Source organism: Diplotaxodon limnothrissa, linkage group LG23 (assembly GCF_057381915.1).
Source record: "Diplotaxodon limnothrissa isolate DT_005_m linkage group LG23, D_limnothrissa_male_GT1.1, whole genome shotgun sequence".
In the NCBI taxonomy this organism is placed as follows: domain Eukaryota; kingdom Metazoa; phylum Chordata; class Actinopteri; order Cichliformes; family Cichlidae; genus Diplotaxodon; species Diplotaxodon limnothrissa.
Genome location: NC_140617.1, coordinates 17475307 through 17498388, shown reverse-complemented (window position 1 = coordinate 17498388; position 23082 = coordinate 17475307). Strand labels below are relative to the sequence as shown.

Sequence of the window (23082 nt, the reverse complement as noted above, 5' to 3'; positions counted from 1 at the left end):
TAGGAGATTTAGTGAAATTACGGACATTATTAATTATGTTTAAGGCTAAAAATAATATTTTGCCTTTTAAGTTACAAAGAGTATTTTTGATGTGTTCAAGGGGAGAAGAAAATAGAAGGAAATTTTATTTTAAACATCAGTTAGCCAGGACTACACAAAGATTAATGAGCACAACGGTTAGGGGTATAAGACTGTGGAATTCACTTCATTATAATTTAAAGAATTGTATAAATTTACAATGTTTTAAAAAGTGTTATATGTTTAAAACGATAACTCAGTATGAAGAATGCGAATGAATGTGATGTTGGTTTGGGATTCGACCGGAGAGAAATGTCAATATTAGTTTGTTCCTGATTTTTGGTGCCCACCGGTGATATAAGTTCGATGGTAGATAGGGGGCAGGGTTTAATAAGAATGTTTTCTTCTTCCTGCTCCTTTTCACACATGGTTGTTGTGTTTTGTTGACAGAAGATGTGGTTGTTTTGTTTGATTTGTAGTACCAAGTGTGAAATAAATAAAAATGAAATGAAATGAAATGAAATGAAGAAAGCTAATACTGCAAAATACCGTTTAGTGCATGATCTGCGACCAATAAATGAAATCACTGAAATGATGCCACCAGTAGTAGCAAATCCCCACTCTCTATGGTAAAAATGGCCTGTATTTATATAGCGCTTTACTAGTCCCTAAGGACCCCAAAGCGCTTTACATATCCAGTCATCCACCCATTCACACACACATTCACACACTGGAGATGGCAAGCTACATTGTAGCCACAGCCACCCTGGGGCGCACTGACAGAGGCGAAGCTGCCGGACACTGGCGCCACCGGGCCCTCTGACCACCACCAGTAGGCAACGGGTGAAGTGTCTTGCCTAAGGACACAACGACCGAGACTGTCCAAGCCGGGGTTCGAACCGGCAACCTTCCGATTACAAGGCGAACTCCCAACTCTTGAGCCACGATCGCCCTATGCTAAAGCTTTAAAGAAATCAATGATTTCCTGCCTCCTGCCAGCAGCAGAGACAGTTTCTACTCTACGTAGATGACATTTTAGTGACTGGCCACACAGAGGAAGGGTGTAAGCAAAATACTATGGCTGTGTTACGTCACTTGGCTGAGTTAAGGCCACAAGGTATCTTTAAATAAACTCTAATTAAGAAGTCACATACTTAGGGCACACCCTCTCAGGTGAAGGCAGAAAGCTACAAAACAAAGGAACAGAAGCTATACAAAATGCGCCACAGCCACAAAACTAAGCATTCACATTCGTTCTGTCAGTGAGCCTGAGTTATGACCTTGGCTCCCTGTTTTTCTGCTCCCGTGCAATGTGCTCTGTTGTTTCTACAATGAAAAAAAAAAAAGAGAGAGGCCCTGACTCTTTGAACATAATATTCTCTTCATAACTTAGCAGTATGAAATGTCATGAAACAGTGGAACTCACTCACACTAAATCAGCAGTATAGGATAATACAAACCTATCTAATAAATCTATTATTTTCACATTCTTTTAACTCAGAAGTATGATGCAAACTAAAACTACATACTGATCACACAAGAAGTATGATATGGCCTACAGCAGTATCATGATTCACTCCTTTTGATTACAGGTATAATGTAATATATAACAGCATAATAATCTCAAGCACATTTACCTTTCCTAACACACGTGAGAGAAAGGTTAAGAAAATGCCCTTTTGGGTGAGAGAGGCCCAGAGGCCCTGAATGCACGCGTACTAACACACATACATGCAATGAAGAACAGCTTACACTATAGCACACACTATACATGCGCCTGTATCTCTCATTGGAGTTTGGTTATCAAATGCTGAATTTATCCACTGCTGACATTTAACTGTCCGGCTCGAAGGACCAAAATAAATGTCAAGAGATTTATTCTAAATGACACTTCTTCAGCTGAGAGTCTAAGAGTGAAGACACACACAGACGCTGCAGTTTTAACTTGCAAGGGCGTTTCACAGAGCGCTCACATCAGAGAGTGGGGCCCTGTGATCAGCACCCTGTTCTTGCACTTGTCTTTTATTTATACAGAAGGAAAATGAAAACATTTGTTCAGTGGAATGCTGATACGTGAGCATGTGCGTATGTGATTGTGCGTGTGTGTGTGTGTGTGTGTGTGTGCGAGGTCAGAACTGCTTGTTCAACTTCTTACTATCGCTGTGGGAAGATTCAGATAGAAATATCAGAACACGTTTTATAAAGAACAATCAGTTCTGAACAATGAAAAGGACAATCAGTTCTAAGCAGGGAAAAGGTCATCATGCAGTATTCTATCACATGTAAACTTATATCATTAAAAGCTTATACTGACTACTAAGTACAATTTTCCCTTAACAACTGTGATCAGTACTTTAGTTTGTCTCCTGTGTGCACTGCTGAGGCTTCATCAAAGAGGAAACCTGTCTGTGCGAGTGCTGCTACTTTAAAGTATCACAGCCCAGAGCAGGCAGTTTGCTCCGCTTCTCCTAAGTCACGTGACTCAGCAGCACCAGATAAGCTAGCGTGCTCCATAACCATGACAACACACACACACAGAGCACTCAGAGACAGGAAGTGGTTCTGTGTGATCAGGCTGAAGATGAAACACATTTATACAAGCATATGAAAACTCGTGCATAAAAACGCCGAGCTACACAAGCAGAGAGAGGAAGATGGACCCCCCCCCACCACCACCACCTGCCTACAGCATCCCACAGGACCCCACAGACCCAGAGGTCACTCGTCTTTAACTGTGACAGAGAGTATCCAGGTGATATTCGAGTTACTTTCAAAGTGCAACTAGATCATTCTTACTTGATCGTTTGATAATTTCTGTTGTGGGTTTTAACTCATTAATAGTCCAAACAATAACAAAATAATACCAATAATCCAATAATAATAAAAATCCAAATGAACATTCCTCAGCACGTTTCTCATAAATGGCCAAAAGTCCATTTTGCCAGAGCCCTGAGAGTTTGCTGCAAGTTTTTGCTAAAAGTCCCAACCGGTTCTTGTTCTTCAGAGTCATGTTACTGAACCAGGCAGCAATACAGAAAGAAATAACAGATTCAATAAAACTTTAGTAAAACAAGGAAAGAATTTCAGATGAGACATTAAAATATGTCATTTTCCTTAAAAAAATGCTTGTTGAAATGTCGCGGCAAAATGTCGAGGAAAAGGACCAATTTTTTTAAATGGACTAACAATGAGGTGGAGTTGTTGCTGCGAGTAACACAAAAGTACAAAGTTGCAAAAGCGAGAGAGAATTAAAGAATTTGAAGAAAAGCTATCTGGAGCAAGTATAAACTGATATTAATCTTTAATAGGGCTGTCAAAATTGAGAGCAAATAAAAGCTGTATAATGCTGCTGTATAATGTCCTCCGCTATGATTGTTTAATTGGTCACATGTTTGCATCACATGACTAAAATGCGTCATTCGAAAGTCTCAGTTTTCGCTGTCCACACTGCGACGCGAAAGCACCGTCTCAAATGTATTCGTTTTCGAGAGTGCTCAGAAGATATCAAAGTCCTCATGGAATATGTGCTCTTATTGTGAAAATCCAGGGCTCTACTTCTCCATTAGAGGTAGAGCCCTGACTCCTTCCAGGTAGGGAAAACAGTTTGAATTCAAGTGCCACTACAATAGAAACATAGTGTTAGGGCTGTGACAGGACAGAAAGCCTCCAACAAACATTTCTGCGTGTTTTTAAAGTTCAGACTCCATTTCTGCTTTTACTTAATCCCAACTTCCTCATTGACGCCTCTCTGGGAGTTTCCTATTTGATCAAAGAGGAACACTTTACTTTCTGAAACTCTGTGTCACATGATCGTCTCCAGCACAAACAGCACAAATTTGCCATTCACTGTAATGGACTCACAGCTGGAGTGTTTCTTTTCCATCATTTTTGTGAGCAAAATCTGAGAATCAGCAGCAGCAGGTTTGAATTTGTTTTCTCTCAGACAGCAGTTTGTTCTTTAAAACTGAACTGCTTCTGTAACTTAAAGAGACTGAAAGTTCCTTCAGGACTTTTCTTTTTCTGCTCTCTTTAAATTATTCAGCTTTATTTGAATATTTTCCTTTTTTCACTGCTGCACTCACACCCACCCAGAGGTCGTCTCACACTTTCTCCTTATCGTCTTGATGATGAACATTGTGGTTAAAATTCCCTCATGATGTCGTTTTATCTCCATTTGAATTCATATTTTCAATGATAGCTGTTTAACAGCTTTATTGTGGCAGGGCATGGTTTGTGGCGCAGCTGCAGGAGATGCTGACACACCAGAGCTCCATCAGTTCATCATGTCTCCCCTGCATAAGACGTGCCGGGACCTGAGGTTGTTGTGTGTGTGTGTAGCTGGCAGCTGCGAACAATGTGGTCGGGTCCGTCATTCGTGTGCAACAGTTACCATTTGAAAATAATTGATATATTGTACAAACAGAGTGAGCATTTGTGAGGCCTTGGAGAGAAAAGAGGAGCACAAACACTGACTGTGAGCTCACCACCACACACACTGTGACAGTTTCAACAATCATTGTCTTTATTGAATCTGTGACCTTTGAATTTTAACTAGTTTAGAGTAAATGGTCGCTGTAATTGGACAGTCAGTCAAGAACAGTAAGGTCTTCCATGGTACTGAATCATGCAGGCATCATTCATTAGGCTTCACATCTCTCTCACTGACTATGAGCCAACAAGTAAAAGAAAGTTAAAATATAGGAAGAACAGATGAAGTGATGTCACTGTGGAGAAATATGTCATAAAGAGCTCAGAAAGTCAATGTATAAAATACATTGATAAATTACATTTTAAATACCTGATCTTCTCAACAACAATCAAAGATTTGGAGTTTGATTTACTGAAGCGTTCTTCATGGCAGCGATGTTGAATAAGTCTAGGGGAGAAGGAGCTCTGCTGCCTCAGCATTGTGGAGTGGATTGGGTGTGATGGTTGTCCATAATGGAGAGCAGTTTGTTCAGTGACCTCTGACCCTTACTGACTCCATTACCAACGCCTCTAAATTCTGACCAATGATTCTTCCACCATGTGGATTGTTTGTTGATCCTGGAGGCATCTCTGGCGCTGATGCCCGCTCATCCCACGCACACCAACATAGCAGTGTCAATAACAGCTGTCAACATGGCCACCTGGGTCAGCGGCATCACCTTCCTCACATTAGTGGTGAATAGCTTGTTACACTGTTATACATTTTTCTGCATTCCATCTGCTGTTATGCCTGACTTATTGGCCCATTAAGACTCACTAGTGTTAACTTTATTCTGATGGCAAGATGGAGTTCACAGAGTTTGTAATTGTAGAGAAATAATCAATTAATTTTGAGCATATAATCTTCAAGCAGAAACCTCAGAAAGCCTTTTGGGTTAAAAAGGTTAAAGGTCTTCAAGAGTGCCATATATTATACAGGGCTCTAGACTAACTTTTTGCCATGGGCGTACCGGTACAAAAGTTAGGCGCACACAAATTTTCTAATAATTTATATAATATAATGTGTTTTTCTGGATACACTGTGCTTTTTCAGCATTCAAAGATTGATGACACCGTGTCAGAGCACTGGCTATGAATTTCAGATGGATCAGGCCTTAACTTAACAGAAAAGTTAGCAATAGTTCTTTTCCTATTACAGCTACATCCACTTCTGTCGTCCCTAGGCTGCTCACTAGAGCTGGGTATCATCACTGATTTCTATAATCCATTCGATTCCGGTTTTCAAAGTCCCGATTTGATTCAACTTAGCCTCAGACAGTCAGAAATATTATAATTCTGATCATTTATCAGTACTGACTTCATCAGAATTGTGAACATCACAGCAGATGCCTTTGTGTGAAAGTAACTGAGAATAAAACAGAAAAACATGAAGGAGATTTTCCTGGTCTGGCTTTTTATAGCAGATAACCTTAAAAATATTCTACAATGTTCTGCATATAAAGTTTAAATTTCTTCAGTATTGAACAACAGAAAAAATAGGCTTTCTTGTCCAAGGTCATTTAAGTGAGAAAAAGAAAAAGAAAAGAAAAAGACAGCACCCACAGCGCTGTAAACAACGGTAGACTGGTGGGTAATAAGCGAATGAATAATACAGAAAACAGAGATTAGAGACGGGAAACTGTTCTTGAAGTACAGAGAGAGAGAGAGAGAGCTAGCTGTGCATGAAGTGTGATTTTAATAGTCGTGGAAGCAAAACGGCAAAATTTATGATGACATTGATCAAATGTGAAGCGCAGTTTGCTGCTTCTTTTGCTGCTGGCTCGGTGAATTTTGGTTGGAGAGACAAAACCTGCAGCTCAGAATCAGCGCAAAAAGACGTAATCACAGCGCGGACCGGACGCATCAGAATCGCTAAGCTCCAACAGCGTGTCCGTCTACGTGTCCGTCGGGTGAGAAAGCCGAGAAAGACAAAGTTGATTCTGATGCGTCAGTCCGTTTACGTCTTTGTGTGGAATCCGTGTACCTGCTCTCATCTGCTGTTTGGTTGTTGTTGAAATGGTTTTGTGAGCTTTAATCCGAGAATCTGGCGTTTCTGGCAAAACACAGTTATATTTAAAAGTCGATTCAGGATTTAATGAATTGATATCGCTTTATTCAAGCTACTCACCTCCCACTTCCACCTGCACTTTCAACTGGACCACGGCCAATCAGAGAGGTCCCGCCCCTTACTATCTCTGATTGGTTTAGTCCACAATCGGGGCAAAATGTGTGTCTGTTGTTGACCACAGGGAAGGTTGCAGATTTTTTTTTTTTTTTGCCACCCGAACAGTTGGTCGCACAGGTGCAACCAAATATTTTTTTTTAGTCGCACCACTGAAAAATTTGGTCGCATTTGCGACCAAATTGGTCGCACTCTAGAGCCCTGTTATATATTCAGAAAAGCTTTCACCTACGACAACTCCACAAACTACAACACAACATGTGTGCATGATGGATAACTTGACAGCCTCACAAATATGAAGCCTAAAATACTGCATTGTTGCAGCACATGTAATGCGAGTCAATAACAAAGGCTAAGGGATATTTGGAATTTGGAAGGGAAATGAGTGCAATCAAACAACAATATATCACCTACAGTATTATATTAATTTTATTTTATGACATCTGGCCCTCAAAATATCTGCTGAGAAAGATTCTGGCCTTTGAACAAGGTTTTGGGTGTATGTGGTCCAAGCACTAAACCTTTCGCATACATGAAATCATATTTGATTTTTTTTTTTGATTTTATTGATTAGCATTCAAATTCAAATCTCAGTGAAAACAGTGAAAAAAAACAAAACAGTGAAAACAGAACAAAAATCTACCATAAAGAAAGAAAGCATGAGACAAGGCTAATCAAAAGGTATTGGCTGAAGCATTTGCTTATTACGCCAACCCTTTTCACAAAATATCTTTTTGTATGCAGCTCCTGTACACAGGGCTTGAAGAAAATAATGAAACAAAGCAAAAACCAAACAAACAAACAAACCAACAAAAAAAAAAAAAAAAAAAAACTTTCCACCTTAGATAAGTAACTACATCAAAGCAAAAGAATCAAGAGGTTATTTTTTTTCTCCTTTTTGCTCTTTTCATTCTTGATTTATATATTTTTCTAATACTCTATTTTTAAACATGTTTTTAAATAAGGAAAATGAACTACACCTTTTTAAATCACTGTCATAACTATTCCACAGGTTAACTCCTCTAACAGAAACACATCTCTGCTTTATATTTGTCCTTATCTTGTTTTTTTTAAAGAAATCTGTTCCCCTTAAGTCATATTGACTCTCTCTGACTTTGAACAGCTTCTGAGTACTGGGGCAAAGCAAGTTATTTTGTGCTTTATACATTATCTGTGCCATTTTATATTCAACTAAATCATAAAATTTCAGGGTATTCAGATTAATAAACAAAATGTTAGTTGGTTCTATATAGTTTGATTGGTTTATAATTCTTATAGCTCTTTTTTGTAACTTGAAAATATGAAGAGTGTTCGTTTTATGTCATGGGCCGTGGCGCGCGGGCACGAAAGGATCCAGGCGCAGACTCCGAGCTAACAGAAAGACACTTTATTGAAACAACGAAAGGCGACCCGGGGAAATTAGAGAGCAAAACAGAAACTAAAAACCCGGGGAAACAATGACACGAGGAAGCCGGGATCGGGACGGCGGGGGGCTGCAATAGAAAGGGGAGATGATTACTAGGGAGCCAGGAAGCGGGGAAAACATATCAGGACTGAGTTAGAGTAGGGGCTTACGATAGAACGGGACCGTGGGAGCTCGGGAGGGAAGTGTGGCAGTCCGTGGGGGCAGGAAGTCCGTGGGAATGGCGAGTGGGCCAGGTGAGCACCGCGAGATCCAGTTGAGCCGGAGGACAGGCAGGTAGCAGACGCCGAGTAGAAACCTGGACAGAAGTAGGCAGGTTAAACAAAGTTCCAAGCAGAAGAGAATGCACACTTTTCGTGGAAGTCTGGTTACCACTGTGGGGATGACTAACGGACTGGCGTGGAGCATCCGTCAGCGCCGGATTAAGTGGATCTCCGTGTAATCACCGTGATGGAGAGCAGGTGTGCTGGTGATGGCCCAGCCCGGGGGTGTGGCTACCCGAGCATCACGCATTCCACAGACACAGGACCACGGACCATGACAGTTTTATATGCATTACCCCATATCTCCAGACAGTAAGTCATATATGGAAGCAACAGAGTACAATAAAGTGTGTATAATGATTTTTTGTTCAGGACATGCTTTGTTTTATAGAGAATAGCAATGGTTTTTGACATTTTTGTTTTCACGTGGTTTATATGAGACTTCCAACTCAGCTTATCATCAATTATCACTCCAAGAAATTTATTTTCGTACACTCTTTCAATTTCAATTCCATTAACCCTTATTTTAGATACATTTTTCATTTGTCTAGTGCCAAAAATAATCAATTTTGTTTTCTTTATATTTAATGATAACTTATTTACATCAAACCAGTTTTTTAATATATTTAACTCCTTTTCCGCTGTAGTCAGAAGCTGTTCTAAGTTTTTACCTGAGCTCATATGATGTGAGACATGACTGTGTTCACTGTTTCTTCTGGTAAAATCATCTTCTCATGTTTTTATAGAAATATGATGAAAGAACCACCAATCAAAGCAGCTTCTTTAGCAGGTAGGAGATCAGTGGTTTTTCTGATGAGATCTATTGATTAATAGACCCAAGGTAGATACCTTTTCTTATTTTTTTGGTTTTTTTATTTATTCATTTATCCAACAGCATTTACATCTTCTTATGTAAATATGCATGTATTTGCCTAAAACACTTTTATGGTCATCATTACATTTCAGCGAAGGACACTGTCTCAGCTGGACTCTGGACACGCACACACATACACTTACACTGATAAGCACGCACTCATCCCCCTCCCTTTCCAAACGCCTTCGATGCTTGTTTCCTGTGGGGGAAGACGGCGGGTCTGCGTGCCGCGCTGAAATGGTAGTGCTGTGTAGGACGACTGCTGTGTTCCTTCGGATTACCCCCCACCCCCCTATCCAACCCCTGTGGCTTGTCACGTGCTCTAATGTTGTGATGTGGACATTAATGTGCTCTCTGTGCAGAGGAGGTTTTTTTTGCTTCCTGTTCTCATGCTGTCCTCCCACAGGTGCCCAGCGTGAGAAGAGGTCTCTTTTTTTCCTCTTGTACTTTTCCCACTGTCGTGTACTTTTTCAGTGTCTTCTCTGTAACGCTGCCGATCTCCGACTGTATTCCCATGTGATGTCTTTGTTGTCTGTGTAAGTCGGGGGGTCCTATTCCTCTGCGGGGCAACCTGCATATGGCCAATAAAGCATTCATTCAATTCAATTCATTCATTCATTCATTCATTCAATTCAGTTCTTTCAATTCATCCACATGTGTTGCAACCTGGCTCAACCCTTCTTTGGCACATGCTTAAACATTTGAGTGATAGACATGTTTACGTGTTTTTATTTTTCCCATAGAGGAGGAGCTTGCCAGGGTGCGGTCAGCCTTTGTTTGGAGGGTGTCAACAGAAATCCTTAAACAGCTCCTGGAGGCCCTTGTAAGTGACGGTGTTTTAAATGAATTGGAGAAAGAATTGATACTGGAGAAGAACCCAGTCAGAGCAGATAAGGCACGCTGCTTCATCGACACAGTGAGGAAGAAAGGGGACAAAGCCAGCAGGACAATGATCAGATATCTTCAGACTATAGATCTCTCCCTTTTCTCTCAGCTGCGTTTATACTCTGATTCATCTGCTCAACAAGGTGAGGTCACTTTTTTTCTGCAAGAATGGTCTCTTTGCATGGTTTATTGAGATGTGAGAGAGTTAACCCTCACAATACAATGTAAGAAAAAGGAGAGGGCAAGAACATCATTCTTTGTCATACATTTGTATTTGTTAAAGTGTTGTTCACAAAGAAAACATTTTTGAAGTGCTGTGGAGTAATTTTGAAGGCCGTCATAAATCTATGGCCAGTCTGACTACAAACTTGCTTAGCAACATGTTGAAACTGACGAACTGAAAAATAATACGGCAGAATAGGATAAATGTTGTACTTGTTTTGTGTGTTGTACTTAAAGAGATAAACAAAATTATTATACTTTAGTATTATATTATACCAGAATATTTAACAAATTTATTTTACATATCTGTTTAACTTAAAATAGACTACTCAGAATCACTCTTTGAAATACATACTACGACCACTGTCTGAAAACTTTAGTTATATTTAAGGCCAGTCGTATTTAATTGTTAAAACCATGCTAATTGATTCTTAAAAAACGTCCAAGTTTCATTCATGTGACTTGAGTGTTTCAGAAATCCTTTAAGAAAAATTATTCAATTTTAAAAGTAACAATTGACAGATCCCTATTCCCATTTAAAGTAGGAATTTAATGTGAATTGCTGAGCATTCCTTAAGATGCTTCTTTTAAACAGCTGAGTTAGCAGTAGGAGGACATTATGACACTTTATGTGATAAATTTTGGGAGTAAAATTTGAAGAAGTGGCCCAGAGAACTGGAAACTTGTTTAGCCTGGACATGTGGGCATTTCTTACCTATGAAAAGCCACAAAGCCCAATATAATTTTATAAACTTAAAGATTCCTAACAGTTTTGTGATTATCTGTAGCACTCCAGACTGAGCATCACTTTACTGAATGAAGCCAAATGTGTTTTTCATGACCTTAGGGTAAAACAAGTGTACAGAATATAACAAACCAAACACAGAAAGGATGTGAAGAGACAGGAACCTCTTCATTTAGCAACCAACATTTTCAGTCCCCCTGAAAATGCTACATTCAGATGAACAGTACTAAATTTTGGGGATTAACTTACCCGGGTGATTGTGCATGCATTAAGCATTAAGAGTTCCTTTCACTGGAACTAAGGGGCTGAGCCCAACTCCTGAAGAACAACTTGCAGCTGCTTGGTCATGGAAACTCATTACATGAAGCTCTCAATGCACTGTGTTTCAGCTAAGCTAAAGGCCGCTTGAAATTTGGAGCTATCCAAAAAGTTGGGCACCACTACACACTATATGCCTGACCATCGGCAGATGCCACTCTGTGATTTTACCTGGCCTAGCACTTTGTGGCTGAAGTGTTATCATTCCCATTCACTTCCACTTTTTTAATAGATGGCAGTGAGGAAATTTCATAACAGGACTTATTCCACATATGGGACATATGCTATCGTGGTAGCATGTTGGACCTATTCTTTCACAAGTGTTTGTAGAAGCAGTCCAGATGCGTAGTTTTATACACACGGACATGGAAGTGATTAGAGCACCTAAATTCAATCATTTAAATGAGTGAGTGGATACTTTTGGCAATGTAATGCACTCACTCACTAAGTCTTGCTTCTTTCTTTGATGTTGTTTGGACTACTTTAGAACTGACTTTGATCTGCTGTTAATTATATTTATTCTTTTACTTCAGAGGCTCTTCAAAATTGTCAGCCGAAACTTAAATCTAAACTGAAGAAGAAGTTCCAGTGTGTGTTTGAGGGGGTTGCTAAAGCAGGAAACCCAACCCTTCTGAATAAGATCTACACAGAGCTCTACATCATAGAGGGAGGGACTGCAGAGGTCAATGAGGAACATGAGGTCAGACAGATTGAAACTGCATCCAGGGAGCCAGATAGACCAGAAACAACAATCAGACAAGAAGACCTCTTTAAAGACTCATCTGGAAGAGATGAACCAATCAGAACAGTGCTGACAAAGGGAGTGGCTGGCATTGGGAAAACAGTTTTAACTCAGAAATACACCCTCGGCTGGGCTGAAGACAAAGCCAACCAGGATATCCAGTTCATATTTCCATTCACTTTCAGAGAGCTGAATGTGCTGAAAGAAGAAAGGTTCAGCTTGGTAGAACTTGTTCATCACTTCTTTACTGAAACCAAAGAAGCAGGAATCTGCAGCTTTGAAGACTTCCAGGTTGTGTTCATCTTTGATGGTCTGGATGAGTGTCGACTTCCTCTGGACTTCCACAAAACTACAATCCTAACTGACACTAGAAAGTCCACCTCAGTGGATGTGCTGCTGATAAACCTCATCAGGGGGTACCTGCTTCCCTCTGCTCACCTCTGGATAACCACACGACCTGCAGCAGCTAATCAGATCCCTCCTGACTGTGTTGACATGGTGACAGAGGTCAGAGGATTCACTGACCCACAGAAGGAGGAGTACTTCAGAAAGAGATACAGAGAAAAAAAGCAGGCTAGCATGATCATCTCCCACATCAAGACATCACGAAGCCTCTACATAATGTGCCACATCCCAGTCTTCTGCTGGATCACTGCTACAGTTCTGGAAAATATTCTGAAAACCAAAAAGGGAGGACAGCTTCCCAAGACCCTGACGGAAATGTATATCCACTTCCTGGTGGTTCTGGCCAAAGTGAAAAAGGTCAAGTATGATGGAGGAGCTGAGACAGATCCACACTGGAGTCCAGAGAGCAGGAAGATGATTGAGTCTCTGGGAAAACTGGCTTTTCATCAGCTACAGAAAGGAAACCTGATCTTCTATGAATCAGACCTGGCAGAGTGTGGCATTGATATCGAAGCAGCCTCAGTGTACTCAGGAGTGTTCACACAGATCTTTAAAGAGGAGAGTGGACTGTACCAGGATAAGGTGTTCTGCTTCATCCATCTGAGTGTTCAGGAGTTTCTGGCTGCTCTTCATGTCCATCTGACCTTCATCAACTCTGGAGTCAATCTGCTGGAAGAACAACAGACATCGTCCTGGTGGTCAAAATTTTTTAATGCACCAAAACTACAGCATGTCCACCAGAGTGCTGTGGACAAGGCCTTACAGAGTCCAAATGGACACCTGGACTTGTTCCTCCGCTTCCTCCTGGGTTTTTCACTGCAGACCAATCAGACTCTCCTACGAGGTCTGCTGACACAGACAGGAAGTAGCTCACAGACTAATCAGGAAACAGTCCAGTACATCAAGAAGAAGCTCAGTCAAAATCTGTCTGCAGAGAATAGCATCAATTTATTCCACTGTCTGAATGAACTGAATGATCGTTCTCTAGTGGAGGAGATCCAAAAATCCCTCAGATCAGGATGCCTCCCGGTAGATAAACTGTCTCCTGCTCAGTGGTCAGCTCTGGTCTTCATCTTACTGTCATCAGAAAAAGATCTGGATGTGTTTGACCTGAAGAAATACTCTGCTTCAGAGGAGGCCCTTCTGAGGCTGCTGCCAGTGGTCAAAGCCTCCAACAAAGCTCTGTACGTAAATATGTACTAATCCCTGTATTTGTAACATGAAGAGTGTAAATGGTGTTGCCTCCTTTTTAAAAAATGATATAACTTAATGATCATCAGAAAAAAAAATCAAATACTTCATTTATAGTTGATAACAGAAATTGCTACTAGGGTGACATGTTTTGGGGTCTTTAACCCACAGTGGTCCTGGGTCTTCAACCTAGAGTTCTGAGTTTTCATTGCTTGGCTCAGAAGCCTCAGCTTTTAATATCAGCCAGATGCACTGCTGAGCATCCCTAGCCTCTGGAGTCTCCATCGAATCCTGTGTTGCCTTTGAACTCGACGCTGCCGCCTGTGGTCACCATGCCACTGACTGAACTGGAACCCAAACATGAGGTTCTTGTGTCAGTTGAACCTTGGCCTGAGCCAAAGCCTAAGGCTCCCATATCACCTGAACATGAACCAGAGCCAGAGAATCCCAACTAGCCTGCACTTGAGCCTGAGCTCACTAAATCTACCAGTAACTCACTAATTTCAGTCTAGATATATCAATATGATTGTGTTTCTACCAAGAACATTTCAGTGTTTTATTTATTTATTTTTTAGAGTTATAGTTAAGTTTTTCACCTGACCATGAATTGTAATATATGTAGACATTATTAGATTTTCCTGTCTAGGGACAAGGTATAACCTTTTGTGTTTACGTCAAAGTTGTTATATTTGGTTGTTTGTTTGTTTTTTCAGACTGAACAGCTGTAACCTCTCAGAGAGGGTGTGTCAAGATCTGTTTTCAGTTCTCAGTTCCCAGTCCTGTAGTCTGAAAGAGCTGGACCTGAGTACCAACAGCCTCGGGGATTATGGAGTGAAGAAGCTTTTAGCTGTGGTGCAGAGTCCACACTGCAAACTGAATATTCTCACGTCAGATAATATTATGTTTTGTTTTTTAATCAATTGACAAAATTAACCAATTAAAACATTTACATTTTTTATGTAAGTTAGAGTAAAAAAAATCACGTCTAACCTGCACAGCACAAGACAATAAGGATTCTTTAAAATGCAAGGACTAATTATTACTATTAATCCTGGTTGCATTATAACAATGTAGTCATTTGTATTGTTCATGTCTTCATTTTCAGATTAAGCATCTGTAACCTCTCAGAGAGCAGCTGTGAATCTCTGTCTTCATTTCTCAGCTACAAGTGTTCTAGTCTGAGAGAGGTGAACCTGAGTGTAAGCAACCTGCGCGCTCCAGAACTGAAACTTCTTTCTTCTGGTCTGCAGAGTCGGAACTCTAACTTGAGTAATTTGAGGTCAGATCAAATAACATTTTCTTTGTCAAAATTAATCAATTAAATATTTTGACCAAGGTCATCGACATGCTATTGTATCTTAGCTTGGTGTTAAGGTTTTCTAAAGCAGTGTTTCCAAACCACTGTGCCATGGCACAAAGGTGTGCCACGAAGATTATTTTGTTCCACCTGTTTAGTACTCTAAGCAACTGGCGCGAGTAACAGGCAGAACAATTACATTTTCTTCCACTAGAGGGCAGTACCAGTACCTGCTCTAATTGCCACTAAAACAGAAGAAGACAAAGAAGAAATTACATAATATTCACGCTGTCACTGAGACAATGCAGCGTGTCATAGCAATAGATAAATATTTGAAAAGAAAAAGTAGTCAGTCTGACCTGGGTCCTGAAGAAAATTCCAACCCAGATAAAGGCCCTAGCATGAGTAGTGGTCAGAAGAAAACAAAAAAGGTATACTGGGGGCAAACTGAGCCAATTCCGCTATGCCTGGTGCATGGGGAAAAATTATAAATATACTTTTTGTGACATTTTTGTTTGGTAGTGTGCTGTGTCATGTTTTTAATGTGAAATATGTGCCATGGCTCCAAAAGGTTGGTAAATACTGTTCTAAAGAAAGAGGACTAAATATTGCTAAACTTCATACTGCACCATATTTGTTTTATTGTTTGTCTTTTATTTTTCAGACTGAGTCACTCTAACTTGTCACAGAGAAGCTGTGGAGCACTGTCCTCAATTCTCAGTTCCCAGTTCTCAAGTCTGAGAGAGCTGAACCTGAGTAACAATGACCTGCAGGATTCAGGAGTGGGGCTTCTGGCTCATGGACTAGAGAGTCCATATTGCACATTGGAAACTCTCAGGTCAGCATTCTAACTTTTCCACTGATCATTTAAAATATAAAATATATTATTGCAAAAAGAGCAGTTTTAGAATACATTTTTCTACAATCTGATTTCTTGAAATTAGATTTTTATCTGATCTGAGTCTCACTTCAGCAGCACTTCCATCCACTTCCATATATGAGAATTATTTTTTGAATTTTTTTTCCTGGCATTGTTGTCACATTTATCTGTCTTTAGAAAAGAAAAGATCTTTCTTTTTTTCTCTCGTTTCATCCAAATGATCAAATTTCTGCTCTCAAATATTGAATTTTTTAAATATTTAGAGAAAAAACGCCCTAATTAACTTATACTAAAAATAGTTTTACATTTTTTATCTGTACCTGAGTGAATTTGCTCCAGGGGCTCCAGGGAATGATTATTCTAAATTGGCCACATGCCTCGTTTAAACATTGACAACTATGAATAAAGCTTGAAGCAGCGCTGAAAGCCGACAGCTCACGGATTCTGATGTTTCGGCAGGTCCGCGCTTTGTGTTTACACCCTTTTTGAGCTGATTCTGAAGCTGCAGGTTTTTATCTCTCTCCAAACAATATTGACTGAACCAGCAGCAAAAGAAGATCCAAACTACGCTTCACATAAACATCGCTATGAATTCCCTCTTAATTTTGCTGTTTTGCTTCCACCACAATAAAATCCCACTTCATGCACAGCTCTCTCTCTCTTTCTCAGTGTACTTCAAGAACAGTTTCAAGTCTAAAAATACGTTTTCTGTATTATTCGCTTGTTTTTTACGCACAAGTCTACCGTTGTTTACAGCGCTGTTAGCCGCTGTCTTTTTCCTTTTTACTTACTTCCGAAAAGAAAACCTAATTTTTGCTGTTCAATACTGAACAAATTAAAACTTTTTAAAATTATGCAAAATTGCAAAACACTTGGCTGTGTCTCCAATAAAACCTCTGTAACTTTGCTTTGCTTCACTTCAGCAGCATCAGGTAATGTTCATATGTTGATCAATGGTTTTCTTTCGTTTTGATCTACTGTAGAATATTTTCATAAAATCCCAGGCCAGGAAAATCACGTTCATGTTTTTCTGTGTTTTATCTTCAGCTTCTTTGACACAAAGGCATCTGCTGTGATACTTACACCTTTGATAAACTCTTGCAAGTGTCAGCTTTCTTTTTATAGATATAAAAATATGTAAATGTACTGATCTGAATTATAATATTTCTAACTGTCTGAGGCAAAATTTTCCCGATTCAAATCAAATTGTGGATCAAATCGATTCGGGACCTTGTGAATCAGAATCGAATCGATTCTAGAAATCAGTGAAGATACCCAGCCCTAGCTATAAGGCTGTTGGTCCACTTCCCATTCCGTCTGTCTCCGCTCCCCTCTTTCCACTCCAGATTCTTTTTTTATGTCACTACTTCATGTCCTTTACTTTTGTCTTCTCTTGCTTATCTTACACTGATAAACAATTTCAGATGAATGTTGTTGGCTGTTGGTAGTTTTCTCTTTTAAATAAAGCTAAATTAAAGTGAACTGATAAAAATGGATATATGTTATTGTATCTCACAAACAGAATTGTTCATAATTTAGTTTTGTGTGTCTGCAGTCTATCAGGCTGTCTGATCACTGAAGAAGGCTGCACTTCTCTGGCCTCAGCTCTGAGCTCCAACCCCTCCCATCTGAGAGAGCTGGACCTGAGCTATAATCATACCGGAGACTCAGGAATGCAACTGCTGTTGGCTGGACTGAAGGATCCACACTGGAGACTGGACACTCTCAGGTATGGCGAGAATGTCTGATAGAGAAAGAAGAGCTGGAAACATATTCTGTGCTCTGCACTCACTTCCTGTTTGTTTCAGGAAGATGTGACATAAACAATCACACAATCAGGAACATTTTGCTCACAAGAAAAACACACTTGAAAATGATCAGTGAGGGATCTTAACGTAGGAGGTCTCCAAGGACAATATCTTCAGGGTTAAGTTGTAGAAACAAGTAATATATATCTCAGTACACTTAACAGTGCTGTACTTAAATACATCTATCCCTTTGGTCCTGATTAAGATTAGATTAATTTCAGTATAGAGGGACCTAGGGGATATTATTCAAAGTTTACTACAAACAGGAGATTATGCTGTCCTACCTTGATCACAAAAAAAAAAACAAAGACTAAAATTTTATAGTGAGAGGTGTGTAGAAGCTGACAACTACACTGAGATGTTTTCTGTAGATTCAAAGTCAAACAACCCTGCAGTATTACATTTATGTATTTCTACTGCTTTTAGAGACAAAGGTCACAATGTGCTTTGAAAAGCCAATACAAACTATAAACAATGCTCTACATAAATAAAAATAGAGATGACCCAGGTGGAAGAGACAGAGGCAGAAAGGAAATGACAAAAAGGAGCGTTTTTTGGCCCAAATACAAAACTCAAAATCAGGAAACACAATGTCAATAAAACAGAAATCCAAAGCAGGTACAGGAAACACTGGGAGCTACTTGCAAACAAGAGACAGGTGAGAGCACACTACGAACATGGACACTATGACACTGAGCTGATGATAAATCCACCATGTCCAGTTGTCGCTGTCTTAGTAATTAATATAACAACTTTTAAAGAATCAAAGATGAAAACTCTTCTAAATCCATTCCAAAGAAACCTCCTGTTTCCACAGACTAATTTCCCTTCAGATGAACAGTACACTCCCTTGCAGTGTTGCACGTGAATTATACTTTGGCATCAGATTTCCATAATACCTTAAGCAATAACCTAATTTTAATCCCAAGCCCCAACCTTAAGTTAACCTGATGTTGACCTTCTCAGAAGTGTAACTACACGTCTGGTAAATATATACCACAATGACTGATGTGGAAGGTTTCAGTGAGGGGCTAAAAAGACTTTCTGATTACAACACAAGTTAGGATATGCCTCAGAAGTGTTAATCAAGCTTAATTCAGAATCAAGTCAGTCAGTCTGATTTTTGATTTCTAGATGAAATCACTGGTTGATAAGCAGTGTGAGTTACAGAAATGAATTTTGTTCCATCACTTTGTGACTGTTGTTGTTTAACTAAAAGACTTGTTAAATACTATGAAATGTTGGACTGTTATTTTATCAGTGTCTAACAGTATGTGTATGAGAGCGATGTAATGTCCATGTGTGCATGCTGAAAGAGACTGTGCTGGTCTGATCCCCCTCTGTTCCTTTCAGGGTGGAGCCTGCTGGTGTCCAATGGTTGACACCAGGTCTGAGGAAGTGTAAGTGTGTTTTTAATGTGATTCATGAAAACAAAGCAGTACACATTCAACCATCTTCAAACTGTCACATCACTTCACATCTCTGATGTCAGGAGTCATTATTAAAGTGTCCATCAATGAACATGTGATGAATCAATAACTGCAGCTGGATTGTGTTTGTTCTCTCCATCAGATTCCTGTCAACTCACAATTGATACAAACACACTACACACAAACCTCAAACTGTCTGACAACAACAGAAAGGTGATACATGTGGAGGAGGTTCAGTCATATCCTGATCATCCAGACAGATTTGATGTATGGTCCCAGTTGCTGTGTACAAACAATCTAACTGGTCGCTGTTACTGGGAGGTCGAGTGGAGAGGAAACTTTTATATATCAGTGAGTTACAGAAGAATCAGAAGGAAAGGACGTAGTTATGACTGTGGGTTTGGAAACAATGATCAGTCCTGGAGTCTGAGCTGCTGTGATGATGGTCCTCTTCGTGTCTGGCACAATAACAAACAAACACCAATCTCCTCCTCCTCCTTTTCCTCTTTTTACATCTCTAACAGAGTAGCAGTGTATGTGGACTGTCCTGCTGGCACTCTGTCCTTCTACACAGTCTCCTCTGACACTCTGATCCACCTCCACACCTTCAACACCACATTCATTGAACCTCTTTATCCTGGTTTTGGGGTCTTGTTTCCTGGTTCCTCAGTGTTGCTGTTTTAAACTATTCTAAATTATTTCTTATAAACTTCTTCCTCTTCAGTCCTTTAACACTTGAAACACCAGAAGGGGTCAAAATGACCCCTCCCACAGAAGCAGGAAAACAATGTCCAGGGGTATCCACTGTGACCATGGCTCACAAGTAATCAATAAAAGTCTAAGAAGCTCAGAAGAAATAATTTCCTACTGTCTGGAGAAAACCGCTCACCATCTGATGGATTATTATGTTATGATGAACGCTGACTGGCCTCAGTTCAAATCACCAGGCTACCTGTTGGACATTCTCAGTGAGGGATGCATGGTAGTTTCTTTGGTCTGGGGTATAGTCTTGTTAGAAGAATAGTTGAAGTGTCCACGCCACGTCCTAGCTTATAGCACGCCTCAGAATCAGTTTATTAGAACCAGTTTAGAAACATTTCCACATAGTCTAAATTATGATCAAAGTAACTGGACCGTCCTTTTTTTTTTTTTTATTTGTGTGTTAACTACAGATATTTAAAATCTTTGTGTGTATCTGGAATGAGTACTCTCCGTGTTTTAAGAGGGTACAGGTAAGAGCACTTCTTCTTTTATGTGAAAAAGTGATCATTTTTAAATTAAACAATTAGCATATAATATATTGATGTAGTGGTGATGGGTGCTGACAAATAACTACCTAGAAAATAAACATAAAAGCACAAAAATAGGGAAAGAAATGGGTGTGGGGGGGCACTTCACAATTACCCAATAAGATTTATAAACAAGGTTTTGGTTGTAAACCATTAAATGTTACATGTTTGCCCACCTTCTAGTGACAGTCACTTTGTAAAACATGCAACCATATTTTTGCTTCAAGAAACAGAGAGACATACAGGTAATTTTGCATCCTAATGCATTACTGCACCGTAAACATCAGTCAAAATATTGCGTGGTATTGACATTGGCAAAAAAGAAAAGTAAATAACCAAAGAAAGGCCTCTCAAAGCTTGGGCCAGCACCCCTCTGAGACCTCCATTCTACAAAAATTGTGAGAACTCACATTTAAATCATTTGAGCTGTTTCTGTAAAACTCTGTCTTGGTTTTATTTGTTGCTGTAGATAGGTAAATGTAGCCGATCACCAAATAAGTAGCGAAAACAGCATTTCTTTTCATTTAAATCTTTGTCAGTCAGAACAGTTTATTTCAGCATGAGGCCAAAACTTTTTTTTTTTTGGATGAATTGTGGGAAGCTAAAACAGTGTGTTTCAGCAGAGTACTTTTTTTTATTTATTATAAAGACTTAAATTGTGAATTGTGCAAGAGTACAAATATGGACATGGATATGAAGTACTCTATTAAACTGTTACTCATAAACAACTAGACCACTTAAGTAGGATACAAGTAATTTTACTACATTTTGCAGCAGCTTAGAGGTAGTTTCCAAAACTCTGCATTATATACATAAAATGTTTGCATGTCAAAAATTTAGATTTACTGTAAACTGTAATATTTATAGAACGTAGTATTTCTTTTATATGTTTTCTTAATGTTTGTTAGCAAAAATAACTTTTTTGTTTATGAGAGAGGATGTAAAAATGCTTTCTTTTTCCCCTTCAATGCATACATACAAGTAACTAATGTATAGCATCAGATCATCTTTAGAGGTTCTTACATTGACTTGCATTAATAAATTCATTATAATAAATGCAATAATATTATTATAATATTTGGCCACCTCAGTTTAGGAGTAAATAAAGCCTAAATTGCATTTAGTCATGCTCACTGTATTAAAATGTATGGACGTTGCTTTTTGCCACTTCAAGCAGGGTTGGTCCCGAAATGATTGTAAACAGATTAATGTCTCCAGAATATGAATAACACACACATGCATAATATGAATAGACAACCACTAAATCATAAAAATCCTCAGAACGTGTGCACGTCAGGGCTGTTGTACAAAGAAGAAATTAAATAGTTGCTGGTGATAAACATCGCTTCACCTTTCTTAAAAACCAGAGTGTGACTGAAGACAGAGAGGGCTGTAGGTTATTTCAAGGTCTTGTCTGTTGTGGAAAGTTCAGAAAATTAAAGTTTTTAAAAAGAGGTTAAAAATCCAGTGTGATAAAAGTAAATAATTTTTCAGTTTATGTGAAAAATAAAATAAAAGAATTTACGTAAGTGCCAGTTCACAGTTTCAGTCGTCTCAGTAGGTTTTATACGGCAAGGTGAGGTTACACAACTATAAAGAGAAACTTTAAGACCCTTTGACCAGAAGGGACAGAAAGGAAGAAAAAAAAATACAATGAAAAATGTAAATGTTTAACATATATCACTATGAAACTTCATCATCGTGATCATAGTGGATAATGGCGATTAACATCATTATTTCTTTACCAGTGTTCTTAGACCTCAACTGTCTAAATATGTGCTATTTTGGATACAGGAACAGAAATCTGAAAACTGCATAAAGCTTGTTTCTAAATATGTTTTCCATTTTGCTGGCTGACTAGAGTCAAACTTTTGTTCTTATCAGTTCATACATCTTAAAATGCAGTAAAAAAAAATCTGTTTTACTACAAATAAAATTATCTGATTCTTTTATTTTGGGATATTTCTGGGTAAAAGAAAAAATAGATGTCACAATAATTCTTACAACAAGCTCAGGATTATATCTGCAGAATTAGGTATGGGCATCTGGAATACCTCATTATCACTAATAGTTATTCTACTGGAAATAATCAGTTTGATTTTGGTGAGTGTGGTGCCTGGGCAGACTGGGCTGGACACCGTATCCACTTGCTGAATTTGAATTAATCAGACAGTTACCTGTGGTCCTCTGACATTGGTACAAACTGACTCAAGTGGACATCACAAAGATGTGGTATGGAACCCAGGCAGGTTAAGATCACTTTAGTGTCTAATCTGACACACACAAAAATGTTCTCACAGATAAGTTAATGTTGAAAGGAGTGCAGCACATGTCTGAAAATGGCTTTGAAACTCTAGGAAACACAAAAAACATTGGTAAGTGCTTAATTAGAACAGTATGGTACTTTTAGGTCAGCAAGGCATAGACAAGAACCACTGAAATAAATATGAGCCCTGTAAATTTAGCTTCTAAAAACAGGGTAAAACGTAGCATGGTAAAAGGAAACTTTTGCCCTCCTCCTGCAAGAAGTAAGATTAAAAGGGGCACTTGAACTTAACAGAAAAGAGACAATTAAAGAAGAAAGTAAACATATTATGATTTCTGACACAGCAGGGAAGAGTTAGTTTGGTAGACCTTGATTCA

General features: G+C 39.1%; 1 protein-coding gene across 1 annotated transcript; it reads left to right on the top strand.

The window, feature by feature from the left end:
* Positions 1 to 3928: 3928 nt before the first annotated feature.
* LOC146607776 (protein NLRC3-like) lies at positions 3929 to 19834 on the top strand. The gene is made up of 10 exons (XM_085347360.1): positions 3929 to 3939; positions 9100 to 9143; positions 9971 to 10255; positions 11931 to 13728; positions 14449 to 14622; positions 14841 to 15014; positions 15697 to 15870; positions 17468 to 17641; positions 19074 to 19120; positions 19293 to 19834. Exons 2-10 carry the CDS (start codon positions 9104 to 9106, stop codon positions 19832 to 19834), a joined length of 3408 nt encoding a protein of 1135 aa, XP_085203486.1. The 5' UTR covers positions 3929 to 3939; positions 9100 to 9103.
* Positions 19835 to 23082: the final 3248 nt, after the last annotated feature.

Coding starts and splice junctions, on each gene's coding strand:
- LOC146607776 (XM_085347360.1), top strand. CDS start 9,104: ATGATGAAAGAACCACCAATCAAAGCAGCTTCTTTAGCAG. Junction 9,144..9,970: donor CAAAGCAGCTTCTTTAGCAG/GTAGGAGATCAG, acceptor TTTTTCCCATAG/AGGAGGAGCTTGCCAGGGTG. Junction 14,623..14,840: donor TGCAAACTGAATATTCTCAC/GTCAGATAATAT, acceptor CTTCATTTTCAG/ATTAAGCATCTGTAACCTCT.